This window comes from Hydra vulgaris, chromosome 13 (genome assembly GCF_038396675.1).
Source record: "Hydra vulgaris chromosome 13, alternate assembly HydraT2T_AEP".
NCBI lineage: Eukaryota > Metazoa > Cnidaria > Hydrozoa > Anthoathecata > Hydridae > Hydra > Hydra vulgaris.
Genome location: NC_088932.1, coordinates 52,231,185 through 52,253,511, shown reverse-complemented (window position 1 = coordinate 52,253,511; position 22,327 = coordinate 52,231,185). Strand labels below are relative to the sequence as shown.

At 28.9% G+C, this 22,327-nt stretch overlaps 1 protein-coding gene across 2 annotated transcripts in view; it reads left to right on the top strand.

The window, feature by feature from the left end:
• The window catches only part of LOC136090309 (stimulated by retinoic acid gene 6 protein-like), a 113,818-nt gene that overhangs the window by 12,885 nt on the left and 78,606 nt on the right, over positions 1-22,327 (top strand). For both annotated transcript variants that reach the window (XM_065816729.1, XM_065816728.1), the window contains exons 7-9: positions 3,927-3,996; positions 13,497-13,625; positions 22,012-22,109. In XM_065816729.1, the coding sequence (XP_065672801.1) occupies positions 3,927-3,996; positions 13,497-13,625; positions 22,012-22,109 (297 nt within the window). The remainder of the gene's footprint in view (positions 1-3,926; positions 3,997-13,496; positions 13,626-22,011; positions 22,110-22,327) is intronic.

Here is a 22,327-nt window from a genome sequence, read left to right as displayed (position 1 = left end):
ATTATTATTAAGTGTTTTGCATAATTTAATCTTTATTTTCATGTATTGTTTTTTATATATTTTCAGGTATTATATGTGATATATTGGTTTAAATTTAGTTTATAATTTTGTTACTAAATTTTTAAAATAACTATCAAATCACTTGACTTTTAAAATCAAATTTAGAATGTTTAAAAAAAAGTAAATGAAAAGAATCCAGATTATTAAAGAACTAAACCTGATCACAAAATCATTAAAATGGGTTACTATCTGAATATTTAAATTTTTGGAGAAGTTTTGATTTAACTCTGTACACAAAAAAGTGTGGCAGATGCTCCATGGTCTTGTTGAATGCAACTTACCAAAAAGATTTGATAAAATGTTTAATATTAACTTTAGTATAAAGCCCTCCAATTTAACCTTAGCTCAAAATCTTCTTTGTGGTAGTATTACAGTTAAGTTACTTAGTCTGTAAATTACATGGTCTGTCAGGGGCTATTCTAGACCATTTTTGACAGTGTCAACCGTATTTGGGCGCAGCCTAAATTAAAATTTAAGGACTTTTTTTTTACACTTTTACTGCAAAAATTGTTTTTTTCATGAAATGACGCATATTTTCTGCTGAATTTTTCCGGGACGGAGGAGGTACTGCCACCCAAATTTTTTTACTAGAATAGCTCTTGTTTGTAAATTACATGTTAAAATAAGCAAAAGCATTAAATTAGAAAAATTGTTCAAACCTCAAAAATAAAAATAAAAACTAAAGACAACAACAATTGTCTAAAAAAAAACAACCACTGGGTCAAGTTTTTTAAAAAAAATCCTGGCTTTTTACCAACCCTTAGATTTATAAATAAAAATATTCATATACCATAAACTATTTTATTAGGACTTCATAGGTTTTCAAATACCTCAACACTACTGTTTCACTGGCTGTAGAGGAAACTATTCATCATCAATCAATCATCCATGTGAAAAAGTTAGTTTTTTTAAATTTCAAACAAATCCAAAGATGATAGAATTATTGATAAATATAAAAGATTTGTTTTTATTAAAAGCAAAGGCTTTTAATAAAAACAAATCTTTTTAAAAGAAGACAAATATCAATGTTTTATTAATTGAATTTAATAAAAACATTAAAAAAATATTTTTTTGTATTTTTTTGGTTCATAGTTTTTTAAAATATTCATACCATAAACTATTTTATTAGGACTTCATAGGTTTTCAAATACCTCAACACTACTGTGTCACTGGCTGTAGAGGAAACTATTCATCATCAATCAATCATTCATGTGAAAAAGTTATTTTTTTTAAATTTCAAACAAATCCAAAGATGATAGAATTATTGATTTATTGAATTCCCTTTTATTTATCAAGTAAACTGTCCTGCAAACGCAAAAATCTAAATTGTTGTCAGGCAAAGTTTATTAACTGGATGAGGAAATTTACTAAATTATTAATGAGGAAAGATTTGAAAAAATAGCTGGAGATGGACACAATTGAATATTTTGATGAGTTTTCCATTAAAATTTATAGTTATATGAGTAATAAATCTGAATGGGTTTTTAAAGTCTGAATTTGCATAAACCAAAATATATTTGTGTTTGTATGATTGATAATATAGATATGCCAACAATCAAACTATCTTTAAAAGGTCACAATAACCTACTTGTTAAAGTTTTTATATATATATATATACATACATATATATATACATATATATAAATATATATATATTTTATATATATATATATATATGTATATATATATATGTATATATATATATGTATATATATATCTATATATATATATATATATATATTTATATATATATATATATATATATATATGTATATATATGTATATATGTATATATATATGTATATATATATATGTATATATGTATATATGTATATATATATATATATACATATATATATATATACATATATATATATATATATATATATATATATATATATATATATATATATATATATATATATATATATATATATATATATATATATATATATATATATATATATATATACTTTTATTTCCACTACAGTCAAGGAGGCTACTTTTAGTTGTGGTTACAACCATCTCTCAACTCTATAACTCTTAAACACTAACAAAGCCGCTACCTGTAGAAATAAGTTAAGCACAGTACTATCAGGGATGTGGTGGGGATCGAACTCAAAACTTTTAGCTTATAAGGGAAACGCTCTACAAATACTCCACTAATGCAATTTACAAATCAATATAGTCTTAAGTTCTGGCTTTCAGTTTTTATTTAAAATGCATTTCACAATCTGTTTATAACATAGTACATAATAAAGCTTTGCTGTTGCCTATTGTGTCTAATCTTTAAAAATTGTAAACTGCTTAAATTAATAATGAATCATTAGATGAAAACAACCATGCCATTTATTTTAAAAGCAACTATAATTTAATGGAAGATTTTCAGTGAATTGTTAAACTTCTTCTGGATGAAATTTATGTAAATGAAAAAATTAATTATAAAGGAGATTGTTTGTCCATTGAGCAATGTCCATTTATTTATTTAAAAAGATTTTTCTACCTTTGGCTTCAAATATGGGAAAATTTTTAACAAAAAAAAAGACTAAGTAAGCAAATTATTTCAGCTTTAAAACAGACTGCGATAACTTTTATTGATCTGATTTGATTGTTCTTATCTACAATTTTCAGGTGGAAATTATCGTATATAAATCCAAGAGATAAAAGAATCAGGAAAAAAAAAAGTAAATCATTAGTGTTTTAAACATTATTTCTGAAAGATATAGCAGTACATCATTCTTAGACTATTTCTGAATGTAATCATGTCAATGCAACTGAATCTACAGACTATTTTGAAGATGTTTTTATTGATGATTTTTCTGAATTAGTGACGAGATCAGATAATGTACATAATTCTTCTTTTGAATGCGTTTATCTTGTGTTTATTTTAATTCTTTTGTGGTTATTGCTGGCTATGTTGTTTTTAAGCTAATACTTGGAAAAATTTTTATGCTTTGCATAAAAGAACTTGTATCAGAACATTCATTTAAATTTGATTTTACTTCAGAGTATGATTACCTATTTAATTTAGATCATGGAGGGTTGAAATGGCCAACTAACTTTTTGTTCCTACTAACAACAAAAGTTTTTTCAATTTTTTTTCTTTGATATCTTCTTAATATGAATCCAAGTATTTGTTGATGTCAAAACACAATCAAATCCTAGTTTATTTATTAAGTAATTAGATTTTCTTGAAATGGCTGATGGTGTATGCTGTTGTAGTATTTCAATATTTTATATTGCATAACTTGCCATACGTACAGTAGCAAATGTTTTTCTTAAAAATTATTGGAAAAGAGCTGATAACCTTCAAAATATAGAAAAAAAAATTATGATAACAGTTCCAAAAGCATCAAGGAAGCTAGCAACATTTCATAAATAATCATTTAAGAATATTGCTAAAGATTGATAACTTTAGATAATAGATAATAAGAATTTATTAGTCTTAATGAGACTTTTGATAGGTTGACTTGAGAATGAGATTTTTGATAGGTTTTTTAAAATTTAATTCATGAGAAAAATTTTGTCAAAAAACTAAATTAAAAAAAAGATTGAAAACTTTTAAAATAAATGTGGTAGGTATTTTTATTTTTGATTCAGATTTTTTATTTGTAATCAGATAATATAAATTGAACAAAATTTATCTTTAAAAGATAAATTTTTTATGTTTTGATCATTTTATATTTTGTTCATCTTTTATATTTTGATAAATATAAAAGATTTGTTTTTATTAAAAGCAAAGGCTTTTAATAAAAACAAATCTTTTTAAAAGAAGACAAATATCAATGTTTTATTAATTGAATTTAATAAAAACATTAAAAAAATATTTTTTTGTATTTTTTTGGTTCATAATTTTTTAAAATTAGGTTTGTGTATGAGTTATCTTGGAAGATTCCTATATTATCAGCATGCAGTTTGGGTAATTTGAAAATAACTGTAAGTGCATTTGTATCTTGTATTTTATCATAATTAATTTCTGAAAAAAAAACAATTGTGATTGTTTCATATACTATATATTAAAATAAGATAAAAATATTTATCCAGTTAAACATTAAAAAAAATCAAACTAACATCACACTTTCTTAATTAAACTCAACTTGATACTCTGGACTACTATTATTCTGGACTATTAACTGTCTTAATACTTTATGATATTCATTAGTCTTTGTTTGAATGTCAATAAAGTAAAACAAAAAGTATATCTCAAAATATATATATATATATATATATATATATATATATATATATATATATATATATATATATATATATATATATATATAATATCTGAGCCATAAATTAGCTCTAAAAGTAAGAATTACTAAGAATAAATTGAATCTTGATTACACATAACAACTTATAATGAAAATAAAATCTTTAATACATTTTAAAAAGTCAATAACTAAAGGAGGTAAAGAGAAAAATTGATGTGCTGATGGTTAAATAATGATGACTAAATAATGCTGCCTCTATTTATATTAACTAATATGTTAAAATTCAACTTACAATAAGCAACAAATCAAATCTTTTATAATAAATAATAAAATTGTTTACAATTGTGATATAATCAAATGAAATTTAAAGTTTTTTTCTTTTTTAACATATAAAATTAAAAAAAAAAAAAAAGTTAAATACAAACCATTAAACTGAAAATAAAGATAAATTAAGACCTACGATTTTCTGTTGGCTGTGATGTTAAAAATATAAGTATAGATTAAAACATTGTTAATCTTAAACATTTTATTGAAAATTTATTGAAATACAGAAAAAAAAGCTCATTAAAAAAATTATTAAAATATTAAAAGTAAAATAAACTTAAAATTTAATTTGCATTTCATTAAATAATGCTACAAGACAATAGTACTGCACCAAATATGTTTATTAAAAAAATATTTCTATTTTTTATTTGTACTATTCTGATTCACTCCCAACAAGGCTGCAAGCAATCACTATTAATTTGGGAGTTACTAGAAAAAAAAGAATATTTATAAATAAAAAATAGAATAGTTATAGTGTAAGGAAACGGTTAACAGAAGATTTGAAAAGTCGTAGGTTCAATGAGTTAGGAAAACATATAGATGGGAGAGAGTTCCAAATGGTCGAAGTGCTGGCAAAAAACTAGACAAATAAAAGTTTTTAGAGCATGCAGGGACAGATACAGTAAATGAATGAGACATTGCTGAATGATGAGTCAAACAAGAATGAGTTGTAGTTGATGGAAATAGAGATGATAGCTCCTTTGATCAGCATTCATGGAAGTATTTGTAGAAAAGAGAAAAAGGTGCAAATTTATGATGCTCAAGCTTAGCAGATAAAGCGAGTCCAACTACATTTACAATCTGTTTTTGGACCTTGTCTAGAGGAGAAAGAGTATCATTAAAAGAAAAAGCTATGAGGTAGAGAATTGAGTCAGGAGTAAGAAAATGGTGAGTCTGATAAAGAGAAGCAACCTTAGCTGATGCTAACATAGCAATTGATTGTATATATGGTTTCCTTGAGAGGCTAGTAGTGAATGATGATCCAAGATATAACGTTTGTTCTCAAGAGAGTTTTTCTTTTTAAAAAGATGAAAATAATGATTACAATTATGTATAGCAGCTGCACAAGAAGGTGAAAACTATGGAGTAGAATGATGCTTGACTTGGTACTACTGACAAGAAGGAATAAAAACTTCCTTTTTCTGCCTGAATCAAGGAGGTTACGTAAAAGGTGCATTTATAAGATGAGAGAAAAAAGACATCAGCCCAAAGGTCCTCACAAGGAAAATCAGGAAAAAAATATCAGTCATCTTTAGGGTAGTAGTAAGTAGTGCGATGACGTGGTGAGTCCAAAAAAGAAGTATGAGATGAAAAATTTATAGAGATCATTGCATAATCAGAACAACTTAAGGGAGAAAAAGAAGTGAACATAAGCTAGGGTCAGAGACAAGACACAAATGAAGAAGTGAAGATAAAAAAAAAAAAAATGATTAGGGTTGTCAGGAAAATTAGTCACAAAGTTAACTATCTGAGTGGAGATTGAGAAATGCAGAGAATATAGTCTTAAGTGCAAACAGGTCAGTTGCATTAGAGCCTAGCCATTCAGTGTGATAAGCATTAAAGTTACCAAAACAATATTTGGTAAAAGGGGTAAATTATTAAAGAGAGAGGCGATAGAGTGAAGTAGTGCTAAGTGAAAACAGGTAAAGAATGGTCAAAGAATTCAAACCTAATTTTATGTAAAAAATAGGTGAATTGATCCGTATGTATACCCCCAAGCCAAGCATGTGACTATTGAAGTCTTTACAAGTCAAAGGATAGTACCTATCAACACTGAGATTTGAAAAAGAAATAGCTGAATTTAAATTAGTTTTACTTAGAGCAAGCAAGTCTTGTGAATTAAGCAAGAGGAAAGATTCAACTGATAGATGGTTACTTGGCAGACCATGAATATTTGAAAAAGATATGTTAAAAGAGTTAGGTGGTTGGGATTTTTATGTTTAATATTTTGGGTTACTTTTGACATGAATAAGTTTAATGAGAACTTGACTAATTCATATATAGTGCACGGCATTCTTAGCAATGAGCTATACAGTTGTCTCAGTCCTGTTAGTTAATCTTAAGTTGTGACATTGGGCTTCTTATGCCACCTCAACAATGCGCACCAAAAGCATTAACAGGGACACCATCTATGTACAACATGATGCTGTTAACACCTTGATATTTTGCAGCTGTTTATGGAACCAGTTTATCTGAGGGCTACAACAGAGTTCAGAAGCCTTTTTACCACCTGACCTAACAACTATTTAACTTATATAACTCTATAGAACAAAGAGAAACATGATAGAGTGAAGTGGTGCTAAACTTTGTTCTGCAGATTATATAGAGTTTTAGAGCTACACCATCATTAGGAGATACCAGGAAGAGTTGCACAGCCATTATCAAGAGGCACAAGCAAAAACTTATGAGTAAAGTTAAGAAGATTCAGCATTTATCATTCTAGACAGGAAACTATGGAACTGGTAGATCTGTATGTACACAATATATTTCTAGGTAAAATAAAGATACTAGTTCATCAGTATGTATGTATGTATGTATGTATGTATGTATGTATGTATGTATGTATGTATGTATGTATGTATGTATGTATGTATGTATGTATGTATGTATGTATGTATGTATGTATGTATGTATGTATGTATGTATGTATGTATGTATGTACTGAATTATGTATGTATGTATGTATGTATGTATGTATGTATGTATGTATGTATGTATGTATGTATGTATGTATGTATGTATGTATGTATGTATGTATGTATGTATGTATGTATGTATGTATGTATGTATGTGTATGTATGTAATGTATGTATGTATATACACATAGATATATACAGTTAGGGCCAAAAAGATTTAACCATTCATTATTATTACAGAAATTTATTATTAAATAAAAAATATGCATGCTGGTAAAACACTAAACAATCACACATTTGTGTGGGTGATATCGTGAACAGTTTCAAGATTTCATTCTTTCATTCTGTAAAAGACCAAAAGTTATCACTCTAAAAATTGACTTTTTTTTTTATTACAAAAAATATATATAAGATGACATAACTTGATATTTGGCTATGAAGAACAAACAGATTTTAGGCTCACTACATTTTTTTTTGTGAATGCCTCAAATTCAGAAAAGAACACCAGAATTGGACTGTTAATGTGTGGCATTGTTTTATCCTCTTAGACAAAGCACAAGTTAAGTAATTTGCAATAAGTTAATGCTCACCAGCCACTAAGCTTATGTTTCAATCCCTGTTACATTTGACATTTTTTTTTTATGTCATGTATGTTTGTTCTTTTATTTTCATTGTTTTATTATGATAAATGCGTACATTATACAGTACAAAATCAGTTATACAAACATTATCTTGTGATCTTAGTGTTGATGTTTATCTTCCTTTAATTCGAAAAGACTCCAATGGTCACATGCTTGGCCTGGGCATTAACATTTGTAAGAATTCACCCATTTGCTGAGAAACTAGGTTTAAATCCAGAGAATATTCTTCTATGTGCTTTTGTTTAGCACTACTTCACTCTATCTCTTTTTTCTAAATACTGCACTCTTTTCAATGTTACTTCTAATCAAATTGATCATGCCCTTTATCTTTATCCTTCAACCAATATTGTTGTTGTTGGTGACTTTAATTGCTTACCACACTAAATGGATTGGTTCTAGTATCAGTGACTCTCCTTGTGTTAAGGCTAAAAACTTTTGTCTTTCTCAATCTTTAACACAAAGAGTCAACTTTACAACTTGCTTTCCAGATAATTTGAATCATTTACTTTTTCTACTCGACTTATGACTTGTTTCTAATCATAGTCAGTGCCAACTTTCTTCACATTCACTCATAGGTGCTTTTGATTAAAGTTTGATCTCTCTTAAACTATCATCTCATTCTCATTCATCATCAAAATCCCCTCTTACAACTACCTTATAGTTGACTGGGACTCTTTCTGTGATTTTCTTCATGATGGCCCATGAGTAGAAATCTTTTGTCTTCCTGCTGACTAATGCACTTCTTATATAACTTCTTGGATTCAGGCTGGAATGGAACAATTTATTTCCTCTCAATGATTTCAAGTCAAGTCTCACTCTTTTCTATCGTTTTCCTCTCATTGTGCTGCAATTTCCAATTGTAATCATTACTTCCATATCTATCACCAAAACAATTCTCTAGAAAACAGGCATTTGTTTATTATTGCTAGAAACCATTGTAAAAGGGTTTTTATCTAATGCCCAGTACTCTCATGTCACAAAATTTCACTTTATTTAGACCCTTCTACAGCTTGTGGTCCAGACAACATACCTGTTTAGTTTGACAGAAGTGTTCTCCAGAGCTGTTGTCTATACTTTCAAAACAACTTAACAAGTGCTTATTAGAGTCTTGTTTTTCAGCCTGCTGGAAAGCAGCATCTGTTATCATATTTTCAAAAACTCAGGAGAGCAATCTGACTTGTCTGAATACTGTCCCACTAGTCTTCTTCCTATCATAAGCAAGGTTTTTGAGTCTTTACTTATCATAATGTTGCTTCTCTTTCTCTTTTCTATAAATACTATAATGGGTGCTGCTCTTAAGAGCAAGTATCTCTTGTGCCATCTATTAAAATTTATTATTGTGTTCTTGTGTTAAAGTCTATTCTTGTGTGTACTTCTCATTCAATTAAGTCTCATCTTTTTACTGTGAATGTTTTTAAGTGCTCAAAAAATTCTTATTTTTCTAGTTTCTTTCCTTCAAACATCAGTTTTTTGGAATTTGCTACTTTCTTCTTGTTTTCCTGATTCGTATAATTTGCAATCTTGTAAGTCGTCTTTTAATCGTTTTCTTTCTTTATTAATTTTATTTATCAACTGAAAAATAGGTGGAACATGCAAGAAGTGCTGTTACATTGACTGAGGGTTTTGGTTTGGGAAGGCAACATAATAAAAAAACTAAATGATGTTGTTTCCTTTGCACAATAGATGTTTTCCTAGATTTGTAATGAATACCAACTTTTTTAAAGCAATTTTTGTTTCTGTGCTGCTTTATCCAGATTTTCAGCCATTTGAATTATTTTTTTTTTGAATACTATTATTCTTCTTTTTTTTTTATTCTGATTCACTCCCAACAAGGCTGCAAGCACTATTAAATTGGGAGTCACTAGAAAAAAAGAATAGAGTTTTAGAGAAAGGAAACGGTTGACAGAAGACTTGAAAAGTTGTAGGTTGTATGAGTCAGGAAAACATGAAGAAGGAGAGAGTTCCAAAGGGTTGAAGTGCATTCAAAAAACTAGACAAATAAAAGTTTTTAGAGCATGTAGGGACAGATACAGTAAACAAATGAGACATGGGTGAATTACGAGTCAAGCAAGACTGAGTTTTTTTTTAATGGAAACTATAATTTGATATAGAAGCTGCACAATAGATTAAAAACCATGGAGTAGAATTAGGTTTGACTTGAAACCAACATGAAGGAATAAAAACTTTTATTCCTGCCTGAATCCAGGTGGTTATGTTGGAGGCACATTTTTTAGCTGTTTAGAAAAAACATCAGCCCAAGGACCGTCAAAAAGAAAATCATGAAAAGAATCCCAATCAGGTTTAGGGTAGTAGTAAGTAGTGCGATGATAGGGTGAGTCCAAAAAGGAAGTACAAGATGAACAATTTAAAGATATCATTGCAACCTAAAGGAGAAAAAGAAGAAACTGAATACAAGCTAGAATCAGAGACCAGACATAAATCAAGGAGTGAAGGTAAAGGATTAGGGTTGTCAGGAAAACGAGACACAAAGTTAACTATCTGAGTAAAGATTGAGAAATGCAGACGTTATAGGCTTTAGTGCTAGCAGGGTCAGTGGTGTTAGAGCCAAGCGATTCAGCCTGATGAGCATTGAAGTCACCAATAACAATAAATTGGGTAAATGGTTAAAGATAGAGGGCATGGTTAATTTGATTAGAAATTGCATCTGAAAGAGTGCAGTCTTGGGAAAAAGGAGAATGATAAAGAACAAAGAGAAAGGTAGAGTAGAGTGAAGAGGTGCTAAACAGAAGCACATAAAAGAATGGTCAAAGGATTCAAAACTGATTTTATGTAAAAAATTGATGAATTGATGTGTATATCCTTAAGCCAAGCATGTGACTATTGGAGTCTTTGCAAATCAAAGGATAGTACCCATTAACACTAAGATCAAAAGAAGGAATAGCAGAATTTAAATTAGTCTTACTAGAAGCAAGCAAGTCGGGTTTTTTTTGAATGAAGGTAAGATTCAATTGATGGAAGGTTGTTTTGCAGACCACAAATATTAGTAAAAGATATATTAAAAGAGTTAGGTGGTGGGGATGGTATTTATGTTTTGTGTTTTATGTTTTGTGTTACTTTTAGCATGATTTAAGTTTAAAGAGAACTTGACTCATTCTTAGAAATGCACTGCCTCCTAAGCAATGAGCTATGCAGTTGTCTCAGTCCTGTTAGTTAACCCTTTGTAACTTAGGGCTTCTTATATGGCCTTGACAATGCGCACCAAATGCATTAACAGGGATGCCATCCATGTGCAATATGGCACTGCTAATACTCTGATATTTTTAGTTTTCCGAACTCTGTGGCAGCCTCTCTAAGAGCTGCCACAGAGTTCGGAAAACTTTACTACTAGCCGGCCTCAAAACCATTAAACTAAGTTTTAGAGCTGTACCCTTATTAATAGATAACAAAAAGAGTTGCATAGCCACTATCAAGGAGGTACAAGCAAAAACGTATGAGAAGAGTCAAGAAGATCCAGCATTCATTATCCTAGGCAGGAAACAATGTATCACAGATTTACATCTACACCAGCCTAATTTATGAGGAAGAGTTTTGAGGCTGGTTCGCAAATTTACTCTGCTTACCCCTGAAGTCTTTGCCTGAGAGGCCTTCTACAAGAAGGTAGTTGGATGCAGTTAACATCTGCCCAAGATGAGTATTTTTATTGAGACACCATCTCAAGCCTTTACTCATCCAAGAGACCTAAGGCAGGGGAGTTTTAACTGAATGCAGTTAACATCTGCCCAAGATGAGTATTTTTATCAAGATACCATCTCTAGCCTTTACTCAACAAATAACTCCAAGACATGGAAATTTTAGCTGGGTGCAGTTAATATCTGCCCAAGATGAGTATTTTTGTCGAGATACAATCTCTAACCTTTAACCAAAAGCCTTTAACCAAAAATTTAAAAGTCAGAGTTTCTCCTATCTTAAGCCTAAAAAAGCATTTTACAAGGCAACAGGGCATGGGAGGGGAGCAGGTAGTACTGGTTTAAATAATACCATTAGCAGAGTAATCGTGATGATCCTGAACCTGACCTGACCTGGAGTACTTAATAGGAGCTACTTCCTGCAAACAGTACTTTAAAACATTGGGCATGACTTTTTGGAAATGTATTAGACAAAATTATTACCTCTAACAAAATACTAGAGATTAGGGTGAGCATAGGTTTTATAGTTGGAGTGTCTTGTTAGTTAATCAACTCACACTGGATCAAAATAGATTGAAACATTTAAACAGAACATTGTAACATTTAAACAGAACACATACATACATAAAGTAACTTACGAGCGAGTTAACACTCTGCCAGTGGTTCAGACTGAACACAAATATGCATATATAAAGTAACTTATGGGTGAACCAACACTGCACCAGAGGTTCATATAAAACACAAATAAACATAAAAATATAAACAGACAGAATGCAAACATTCAGATATCAACTTACATGTGAGTCAACACTGCACCAGAGGTTTAGACAGAACACAAACACACAGGTAGCAGCTTATGCTTGAGTGAACACTGCGCCTGAGATTCAGACAGAACACATACATAGAGATAGCAACTTATAGTGAGTCAACACTGTGCCAGAGGTTTAAACACAACACAAACATACATATAAAGTAGATAACAGGTGAGCTAAAACAGTAACTAAGGCACCTCCAACTATATAAAAGACAAACGCAATATATATATATATGTGTGTGTGTATATATTACTATAGGGATGACCAATTTTTAGCCTTTGCATAAAAAGTGAATCCCACGAGGCAGCAGGATATGGAACAGGTTGCACTGGGTTATATGTTACCAGTAGCAGGGTGATCATGAAGACCATACACATGACCTGACACATAAAACAGCATAAACTCATAATAGAACATGTCATTGTACCACAATATAAATAAACTTTTATCAGCACATTTGTACATATAGTATATATTTACAATATTACCTTTTTAATAACATTATAAATTTACTTACGCTGGGCATTGCTACCAGTTTTTTGTATTCTACATAAGACATTTTAAAATTTGTTTTCAAAATCACCTAAATCTTTTCCTCTCACTTTTTATACAACTGCTCCCTGTGGACTAACAGGGGCCTGTACCCTGTATAATGTTTTGACAACAAATGAAATTCTAATTTTTTTATTTTTATAGACTAGATTCTTTTTGGTTCTTTCAACAAGTTTATCTTGTACCTCTCATTAATATCATTATCTATAAATATCATAATGGTAAACATCTAGATATAGTAATTAAAATGAGTTATTAGTCTTTTTTTTAAATGTTATTCAAACAGTACATTTATTATCACCTTTTGACCCAGTTATCCTCACCAGTAGCCCATATATCATCAAACTATATACCTCACCAAGGTATTATTAATTTTTTTTCCGTTCATATTATTGCTATGTATTCATGTTTTTTTCAATTAAGTAAACATTATTGTTATACATTGTTATATATTGTTATTTTTTGTGATTTCTTTAATAGTTTTTTTAATATAAGAATTTTTATGAAATTATACATTTTTTTGCTCCATTCATCGCTATTTTCCCTAGTAAAAATGAATTAATTTTTTTTCACAAACTTGTTTAAAATAAAGATAATTTTTTTTAAGGGATATAAAGCACTGGCCTTTTTTTCGGATTTGCCAAAACATATTTGTCTTTTGCTGTTAATAATAAAGTTTACATGGACAGTTATAATTAAAATCAAGTTCCGATTAAAGCAAAACAAAAATGGTCAGGTAAAATTTTTTCTCTTTTTGACTGCTTACTGCAATATCAGATTTGCATTATATTAAATTATTGTAAATATATATATATATATATATATATATATATATATATATATATATATATATATATATATATATATATATATATATATATATATATATATATATATATATATATATATATATATATATATATATATATATAATATATATATATACAACCCGTAGATGTTGTCCGAAAGTTTTTTCCATAATTTGTTGACAAAAAGTAAAAATTAAAATGCAAGACCGGAATTATTTTTTTTTATTAATTGATAGACTGCCTGCCCCAACCAAACCCTCAGTCGATGTAGCAACACTCCCTTGCGGGTCAGGCTAAAAGATAGTAGATGTAGCAGCACTCCCTTGCGGGTCAGGCTATTTGTCAGTCGATGTAGCAGCACTCCCTTGCGAGTCAGGCTATTTGTCAGTCGATGTAGCAGCACTCCCTTGCGAGTCAGGCTATAAGATAGTCGATGTAGCAACACTCCGCGCATGATTTACAGTAAAAAAAAATAAAAATAAAAACATTTTATTAAAAAAATTAAAATAAAAACATTTTATTAAAAAAAATAAAAATAAAAACATTGTTTATATTGTTAAAAACATTCAGAATGCTTTTAAAACATTCTGGTCAATTAAATTTGCGTTTTTGTGGTTTTTTAAAAAAATGATATTTGTAATTAAATTAATGGTTTTTACTTTCGTCCAACACGCAAATGTTGGACGAAAGTCAAAAGTAATTAAAAGTGACGTATGTGTTGGCGTAAGAATCACTTTTTTCCTTCCGCTCTTCCCAAAGACAACAAACTATAGATCTATATATATATATATATAGAACCCTTAGATGTTGTCCGAAAGTTTTTTCGATATTTTGTTGACAAAAAGTAAAAATTAAAATGCAAGACCGGAATTTTTTTTTTTTAATAATGATAGACTGCCTGCCCCAACCAAACCCTCAGTCGATGTAGCAGCACTCCCTTGCGGGTCAGGCTATTTGTCAGTCGATGTAGCAGCACTCCCTTGCGAGTCAGGCTATTTGTCAGTCGATGTAGCAGCACTCCCTTGCGAGTCAGGCTATTTGTCAGTCGATGTAGCAGCACTCCCTTGCGAGTCAGGCTATAAGATAGTCGATGTAGCAACACTCCGCGCATGATTTACAGTAAAAAAAAATAAAAATAAAAACATTTTATTTAAAAAAAATAAAAATAAAAACATTTTATTAAAAAAAAATAAAAATAAAAACATTGTTTATATTGTTAAAAACATTCAAAATGTTATAAAAACATTCAGAATGTTTTTAAAAACATTCTGGTCAATTAAATTAGCGTTTTTGTGGTTTTTTTAAAAAACGATTAACTTGTAATTAAATTAATGGTTTTTACTTTCGTCCAACACGGAAATGTTGGACGAAAGTCAAAAGTAATTAAAAGTGACGTATGTGTTGGCGTAAGAATCACTTTTTTCCTTCCGCTCTTCCTAAAGCCAACAAACTATAGAACTATATATATATATATATATATATATATATATATATATATATATATATATATATATATATATATATATATATATATATATATATATAAATTATGTTAGTGTATTCTACAAACAGAGTGCTCAATGTTCTAAAAGAACAGAGCAATAATAAATTAGTAAAAACACTTATCTAATTTTTGATTACTTCAACACTGTGTTTCCAGATTAGTATATACATATATATATATATATATATATATATATATATATATATATATATATATATATATATATATATATATATATATATATATATATATATATATATATATATATATATATATATATATATATATATGTATATATATATATATATATATTGTTTAGCAATCAGTTAACAAGTAGGAGTAAAAAAATCAGGTAACAAAAGAAAAGTTTCAGACTATGATAAGTATATGAACAAAAGCAATACAAATATTCACTTTTTTATAAACAAAGAAGATGTTTCATATAAAATTTTCAGCTGTGTATAAAATTTACAGTTGTATAAAAATTTTTAATGTTGAACTTCCTATAAAAGTTTAAGAAGGAAGTAATTAAGGTTTATATAGCAACAAATTATTGATAAAAAAAGTAAAAAAACTTTAAACTTTAAATTAATTTCAGTAAGATAAATTTGATCAGCATGTTTACAAATACCATAAAAACAATGCTTTTACATTTCCAATGTTATAACTTTCTAATGAGAATTTACTTCTAATATACAAAGCTCACTTGCATCAACAAGGACATGACGTGAATATATAAGTAGAGAAAAAATATTTATTATTATTTTTACTTGTTTACAAAAAGACCATATTTTTTTATTTATAGTTTTTTGTTATTTAAACCTTAATAAATTCCTTTTTAAACTTTTTAAAGTTAAAATTAATTAAAAAGGTAGTGTAAAAACTATTTTTTTAATTTTGATATAATAATTATGTTTCACTGACCTATTGTGGTTAGCATCATCAGGTAATAAAATAAGAAGTTTAAAATTACTACTTTTACGTTCTCTCCTGTGAAACACACACTATATATGACATTTAAAATAACCAAAAATCTCATAATCATTATAATAATTAAAGTTAACTACATACATCTATTAGGCTGGCGCAGATGTATTTTTAATACATTGTTTCCAGTTAAGGATGTTGAATGCTGGATCTTCTTGACTCAATGCATGGATTTTGCTTATGTCTCTGTTTTTATGACTAGACAACTCATTCTATTATCTCCTAATGAGGGTACAGCTCTAAAACTCAGTTTTATGGTTCTGAGGCCGGCTGGTAGTCTCGAACTCTGTGGTAGCTCTCAGAGAGGCTGATTCCATCAACAGCTGAAAAATATCAAAGTATTAACAGTGCCATGTTGCGCATGGATGGTGTCCCTGTTTGTACTTTTGGTGTGCATTGCGGAGGCCACATTTGGAGCCCTTTGTTATGGCTTAGGGTCTAATAATAGTAGTGAGACAATTGCTTGGGCTATTAAACAGTGTACTGAGTACTATCTATGCTTTGAGTCAAGTTCTTCAACAAATTTAAAAATGAATAAAGTACCAAAAACTATAAAACACAAAAAACCATCATCATCACCAAGTTCTCTAAATCTATTGTTCACTATTATTTGTGGTCTTCGAAGTAACTTTTCTTCTGATGAGTCTTATCTCTTGCAAAGTTCACCAGACCTACTTGCTCTTTGTGAGACTAATTTGAGTTCAGCTGTCTCATCCTATGATCTTAGAGTTGATGGTTATCTTCCTTTAATTCGTAAAGACTCCAATAGTCACATGTTTGGCCTGGGCATTTACATTCGTGAGAATTCACCCATTTGTCGCGAAACTAGGTTTGATCCACAGACTATTCTTTCATGTGCTTTCTTTTAGCACCACTTCACTCTATCGTCTTTCTCTTTGTTCTATATCGCTCTCCTTCATCTCAAGACTCTTTTTGATGTTATTTCTGATCATATTGACCAAGCTCTCTCTCTTTATCCATCAGCTTATATAGTTGTTGTCGGTGACTTAAATGCTCACCACTCTGAATGGCTTGGTTCTAGTGTTAGTGATTCTGCAGGCATTAAAGCTCAAAACCTTTGCCTTTCTCTATCTTTTACTCAAATAGTCAACTTTCCAACTAGCTTTCCAGAACAACCCAAATTATTTACCTTCTCTACTCGACTTATGTCTTGTTTCTGATCCTAGTCAGTGCTCAGTTTCTCCACATTCACCCTTACGTGCTTTTGATCACAGTTAGGTCTCTCTAAAACTAATAACTCATTTTTCTTTATCACCTGAATCCCTCTATTATTGTACCTCTTCCAACTACCTTAAAGCTGACTGGGATTCTTTCTGTGATTTTCTTTGTGATGGCTCTTGGGTAGAAATATTTCGTGTTCCTGTCAACAAATGTGCTTCTTACATAACTTCTTGGATTCAGGCTGGCATGGAATCTTTTGTTCCCTCTCGACGATTCCAGGTCAAGCCTCACTCTCCTCCATGGTTTTCTTTACATTGTGCTGCTGCGATTGCCAATCGAAACTGTTACTTCCATATCTATCAGAAAAATAATTCTCCAGAAAAAAGACGTTTGTTTAATACTGGTAGAAATCATTGTAAAAAGGTTTTGTCTAACGCCAAAGCCCACTATTCTCAGGTCATGAAATCTTGTATCTCATCTCAAAAATTAGGCTCTTGTGACTTCTGGAGAATCTCTAATAGTATTAACAATAAGGGCAAATCTTATATTCCACCTCTCTTGTATGGTTTAGACTTTGTCACCTCACCTAAAGACAAAGCTGAATTGTTTGCTAAAAACTTTTCATCAATATCATCTCTTGATTCCACTAGTTGCTTTCTACCTGATATTGCAATCAAACAGGTTGACCCATTGCTTGACATTTGTATCACTCCAGCTTCTGTATCTAAAGTGATTTCCTGCTTAGACTCTTCAACAGCTTGTGGCGTGGACAACATACCTGTTATTGTCTTGCAGAAGTGTTCTCCAGAGCTGTCGTCTATACTCTCAAAACTCTTCAACAAGTGCTTATCAAATTCTTGTTTTCCAGCATGCTGGAAAGAGGTATCTAACATCCCTATCTTCAAAAATTCTGGAGAGCGATCTGATTCGTCCAACTACCGTCCCATTAGTCTTCTTCCTATCATAAGCAAGGTTTTTGAATCTTTTATTAAAAAACTCTTAATTTCTCATCTTGAATCTAATAACTTACTTTCTGATCATCAATATGGATTTTAATCTTCTCGTTCTACAGCTGATTTGCTAACAGTAATAACCGATAGGTTTTAGGCCTTATAAAAGTTGTCCTCGATGGACAGCACTCTTCTTTTTATTTTGTAACTTCAGCGGTTCCTCAAGGTTTCTGTAATTTCAGGGGTTCCTCAAGGTTCTATCCTTGGCCCTATACTCTTTTTAATTTACATTAACGATCTTCCAGATATTCTCACATCTAAGGTAGCATTGTTTGCTTATGATACTACCAATTAATCTTGTCGTGATAAGAGACCAACACTTTCTGATAGCTTGGAGGGGGCATTTGAGCTTGAAAAGGATCTCACTTCTGCTACAGCATGGAGCTCACAGTGGCTGGTGAAATTCAATTCAGATAAAACTCAATTTTTTTCTGCCAATCATTAACGCAATAATCTAGATCTTCCTTTATTTATGAATGGTAATGTACTCGATGAGTCATCTACTCTTCATCTTCTGGGATTAACTCTTACTTCCAATCTTTCTTGGAAACCATATATCAAATCAGTTGCAAAATTAGCATCTGCTAAGATTGCATCTCTTTATTGAGCTCAACACTTTCTTACTTCGGGTTCTTTTCTCTATCTCTATAAATCTCAAATCCGGCCTTGTATGGAATACTGTTTCCATATCTGGGGCGGATCTTCTAATGATGCGCTTTCTCTTTTATGTAAGGTGCAAAAACGCATTGTAAACATAGTTGGACCTGCTCTTGCAGCCAACCTCCAGCCATTATCACATTGTCATAATGTTGCTTCTCTTTCTCTTTTCTACAAATTCTATAATGGGCACTGCTCTAAAGAGCTAGTGTCTCTTGTGCAATCTACTAAAATTCATTCTCGTGTTACTCGTCATTCAATTAAGTGTCATCCTTTTTCTGTGACTGTTCCTAAGTGCTCCAAAAACTCTTATTCCTCTAGTTTTTTTCCTCGAACATCAGCTCTTTGGAATTTGCTTCCTTCATCTTGCTTTCCTGATTCATATAATTTGCAATCCTTTAAGTCGTCTGTCAATCGTTATCTTGCTGTACCATCTTCATCTTTTCTCTTCCAGTAACTTCCAACTTTAATTAAAGGTAAAATATATATATATATATATATATATATGTATATATATATGTATATATATATATATATATATATATATATATATATATATATATATATATATACATATATATATATATATATATATACATATATATAGATATATATATATATATATATATATATATATATATATATATATATATATATATATACATATATATATATATATATATATATATGTATATATATATATATATATATATATATATATATATATATATATATATATATATATATATATATATATATATATATATATATATATATATATATATATATATATATAGGGGAAAGTAACTAGTATTTTTGTTTTATATTTATGATTGATATTGTACTTTTTGTTTATATTTATGATTGATATATATATATATATCAATCATAAATATAACCCATATATATATGTCATCTTCAATCCCAAGCAGTTTTAAGCATTTTAAGTACCAGTTTTTTAAAGTTACAATTTTTTAAATAGTTTTTGCATATGAGTTAATAAGTTTTTCATTCATTAATCAAAAGGTTTTTCATTGATTAAGTAAAATTCAATTACTCACTATTCAGGATAGTTTAATGGATTGGCAACTTTTTGGAGCAGCTTTTTTTATACCACTCTATTACTTTTATGGAAAAGTCGATTAATTCTGATCTGGCCAAAATAAGGTTGATTGTTTGTGTTTTTTAATTATTATTGCAAAAAAATAATTTTTTGCAATCTACTAAAATTCATTCTCGTGTTACTCGTCATTTAATTAAGTGTCATCCTTTTCTGTGACTGTTCCTAAGTGCTCCAAAAACTCTTATTCCTCTAGTTTTTTTCCTCGAACATCAGCTCTTTGGAATTTGCTTCCTTCATCTTGCTTTCCTGATTCATATAATTTGCAATCCTTTAAGTCGTCTGTCAATCGTTATCTTGCTGTACCATCTTCATCTTTTCTCTTCCAGTAACTTCCAACTTTAATTAAAGGTAAAATATATATATATATATGTATATATATATGTATATATATATATATATATATATATATATATATATATATATATATATGTATATATATATATATATATATATATATATATATATATATATATATATATATATATATATATATATATATATATATATATATATATATATATATATATATATATATATATATATATATATATATAGGGGAAAGTAACTAGTATTTTTGTTTTATATTTATGATTGATATTGTATTTTTTGTTTATATTTATGATTGATATATATATATATCAATCATAAATATAACCCATATATATATGTCATCTTCAATCTCAAGCAATTTTAAGCATTTTAAGTACCAGTTTTTTAAAGTTACAATTTTTTAAATAGTTTTTGCATATGAGTTAATAAGTTTTTCATTCATTAATCAAAAGGTTTTTCATTGATTAAGTAAAATTCAATTACTCACTATTCAGGATAGTTTAATGGATTGGCAACTTTTTGGAACAGCTTTTTTTATACCACTCTATTACTTTTATGGAAAAGTCGATTAATTCTGATCTGGCCAAAATATGGTTGATTGTTTGTGTTTTTTAATTAGAAGAAGTTGTTTTTCCGAGCATTTAGTAATACATAGATCTGATTTTCTAGATTAATTTGTTATGAAAGGAGAGATTTTAAAACTTCAACTGCAATTAGCCTGCCATACAAGGAACTTAAAAGCAAATTTTTCAACTCTGCACTTAAATTTGTCCGACTTAAATTTGTCATTGAATTTGTAATGTTTTGTCTGATAACAGTTTTGATTGCCTGGAAGAATTGAGAAAAAAAACTTGTGCATTTTAGAAGTCCATTGTCTTCTAAAATGCACAAGTTTTTTTTCAGCATTAATTTAAGCAAGTTTTAGCATGTCCATTTTAAAAATTTACTTAAATTTATGCCTTGATTTCATCATCAGTTACATTTTTGATATCTTTTTCTTATAATATTTTTTCAGGTTTTCTTTTTAAATACTCTTTGAACTAAAGATGTACTGCATTTAAATTTTGTTGCTAAATCTTGTGACTGAATCAAATTTCAATGTAATTAGTACATTATTAATTTTGCCTTCATTTTGGTGATAAATCTTGATTTTCCATCACTCCCCAATTTTCTGTTCACGGTTTTGTTCTTCTTATGTTTTATAACAATTTCAAAAGTTAATTTTGGAAAACTATACAGATGTAAACAAAACTACACTAACACACTTATATGTATCATTATATTAAAAAATAATTACAATTGATCTAGTGGTTTTTGAGAAAACTCAATTTAAATTGATCCAAACTTCAAACAATTAAAAAAAAAAAAATTCATTAGGGATGATAGAGTGTGTTTATTATTTTCATTCTGTTAATATGTTTTTAATTAAGTTTTTTTTTTAAACATTGACAGCGTTTTGCAGTAATTTTTCACTCATTTTCAAAAGTTTGTTGAATATTAAGTGTAATTACTTTTTACAGGGTTTTGTCTGGATGCAAACAGATAAAACAAAATCTGATAATGAATATATCTACAAGTATGTGGCTTCACTTTTGAATAGTAAACAAAAAGAATTACGGTATGAATTTATCTCCTTTAATTTACATTTTTAGTTATATTTACATTTCTTAGGTCAGCTTCTAAAGTTTAATTTTTTATTTTTATTTTTATTTTAAAATTTTTAGTTAATTATTATCTTGCTTGTCACAAAATTCGAAATTGAAAAACAACAAAAATATATAGAACTATAATTTCAAATATATATCACAACCATAATGTTATATTTAAGGAAGTCTT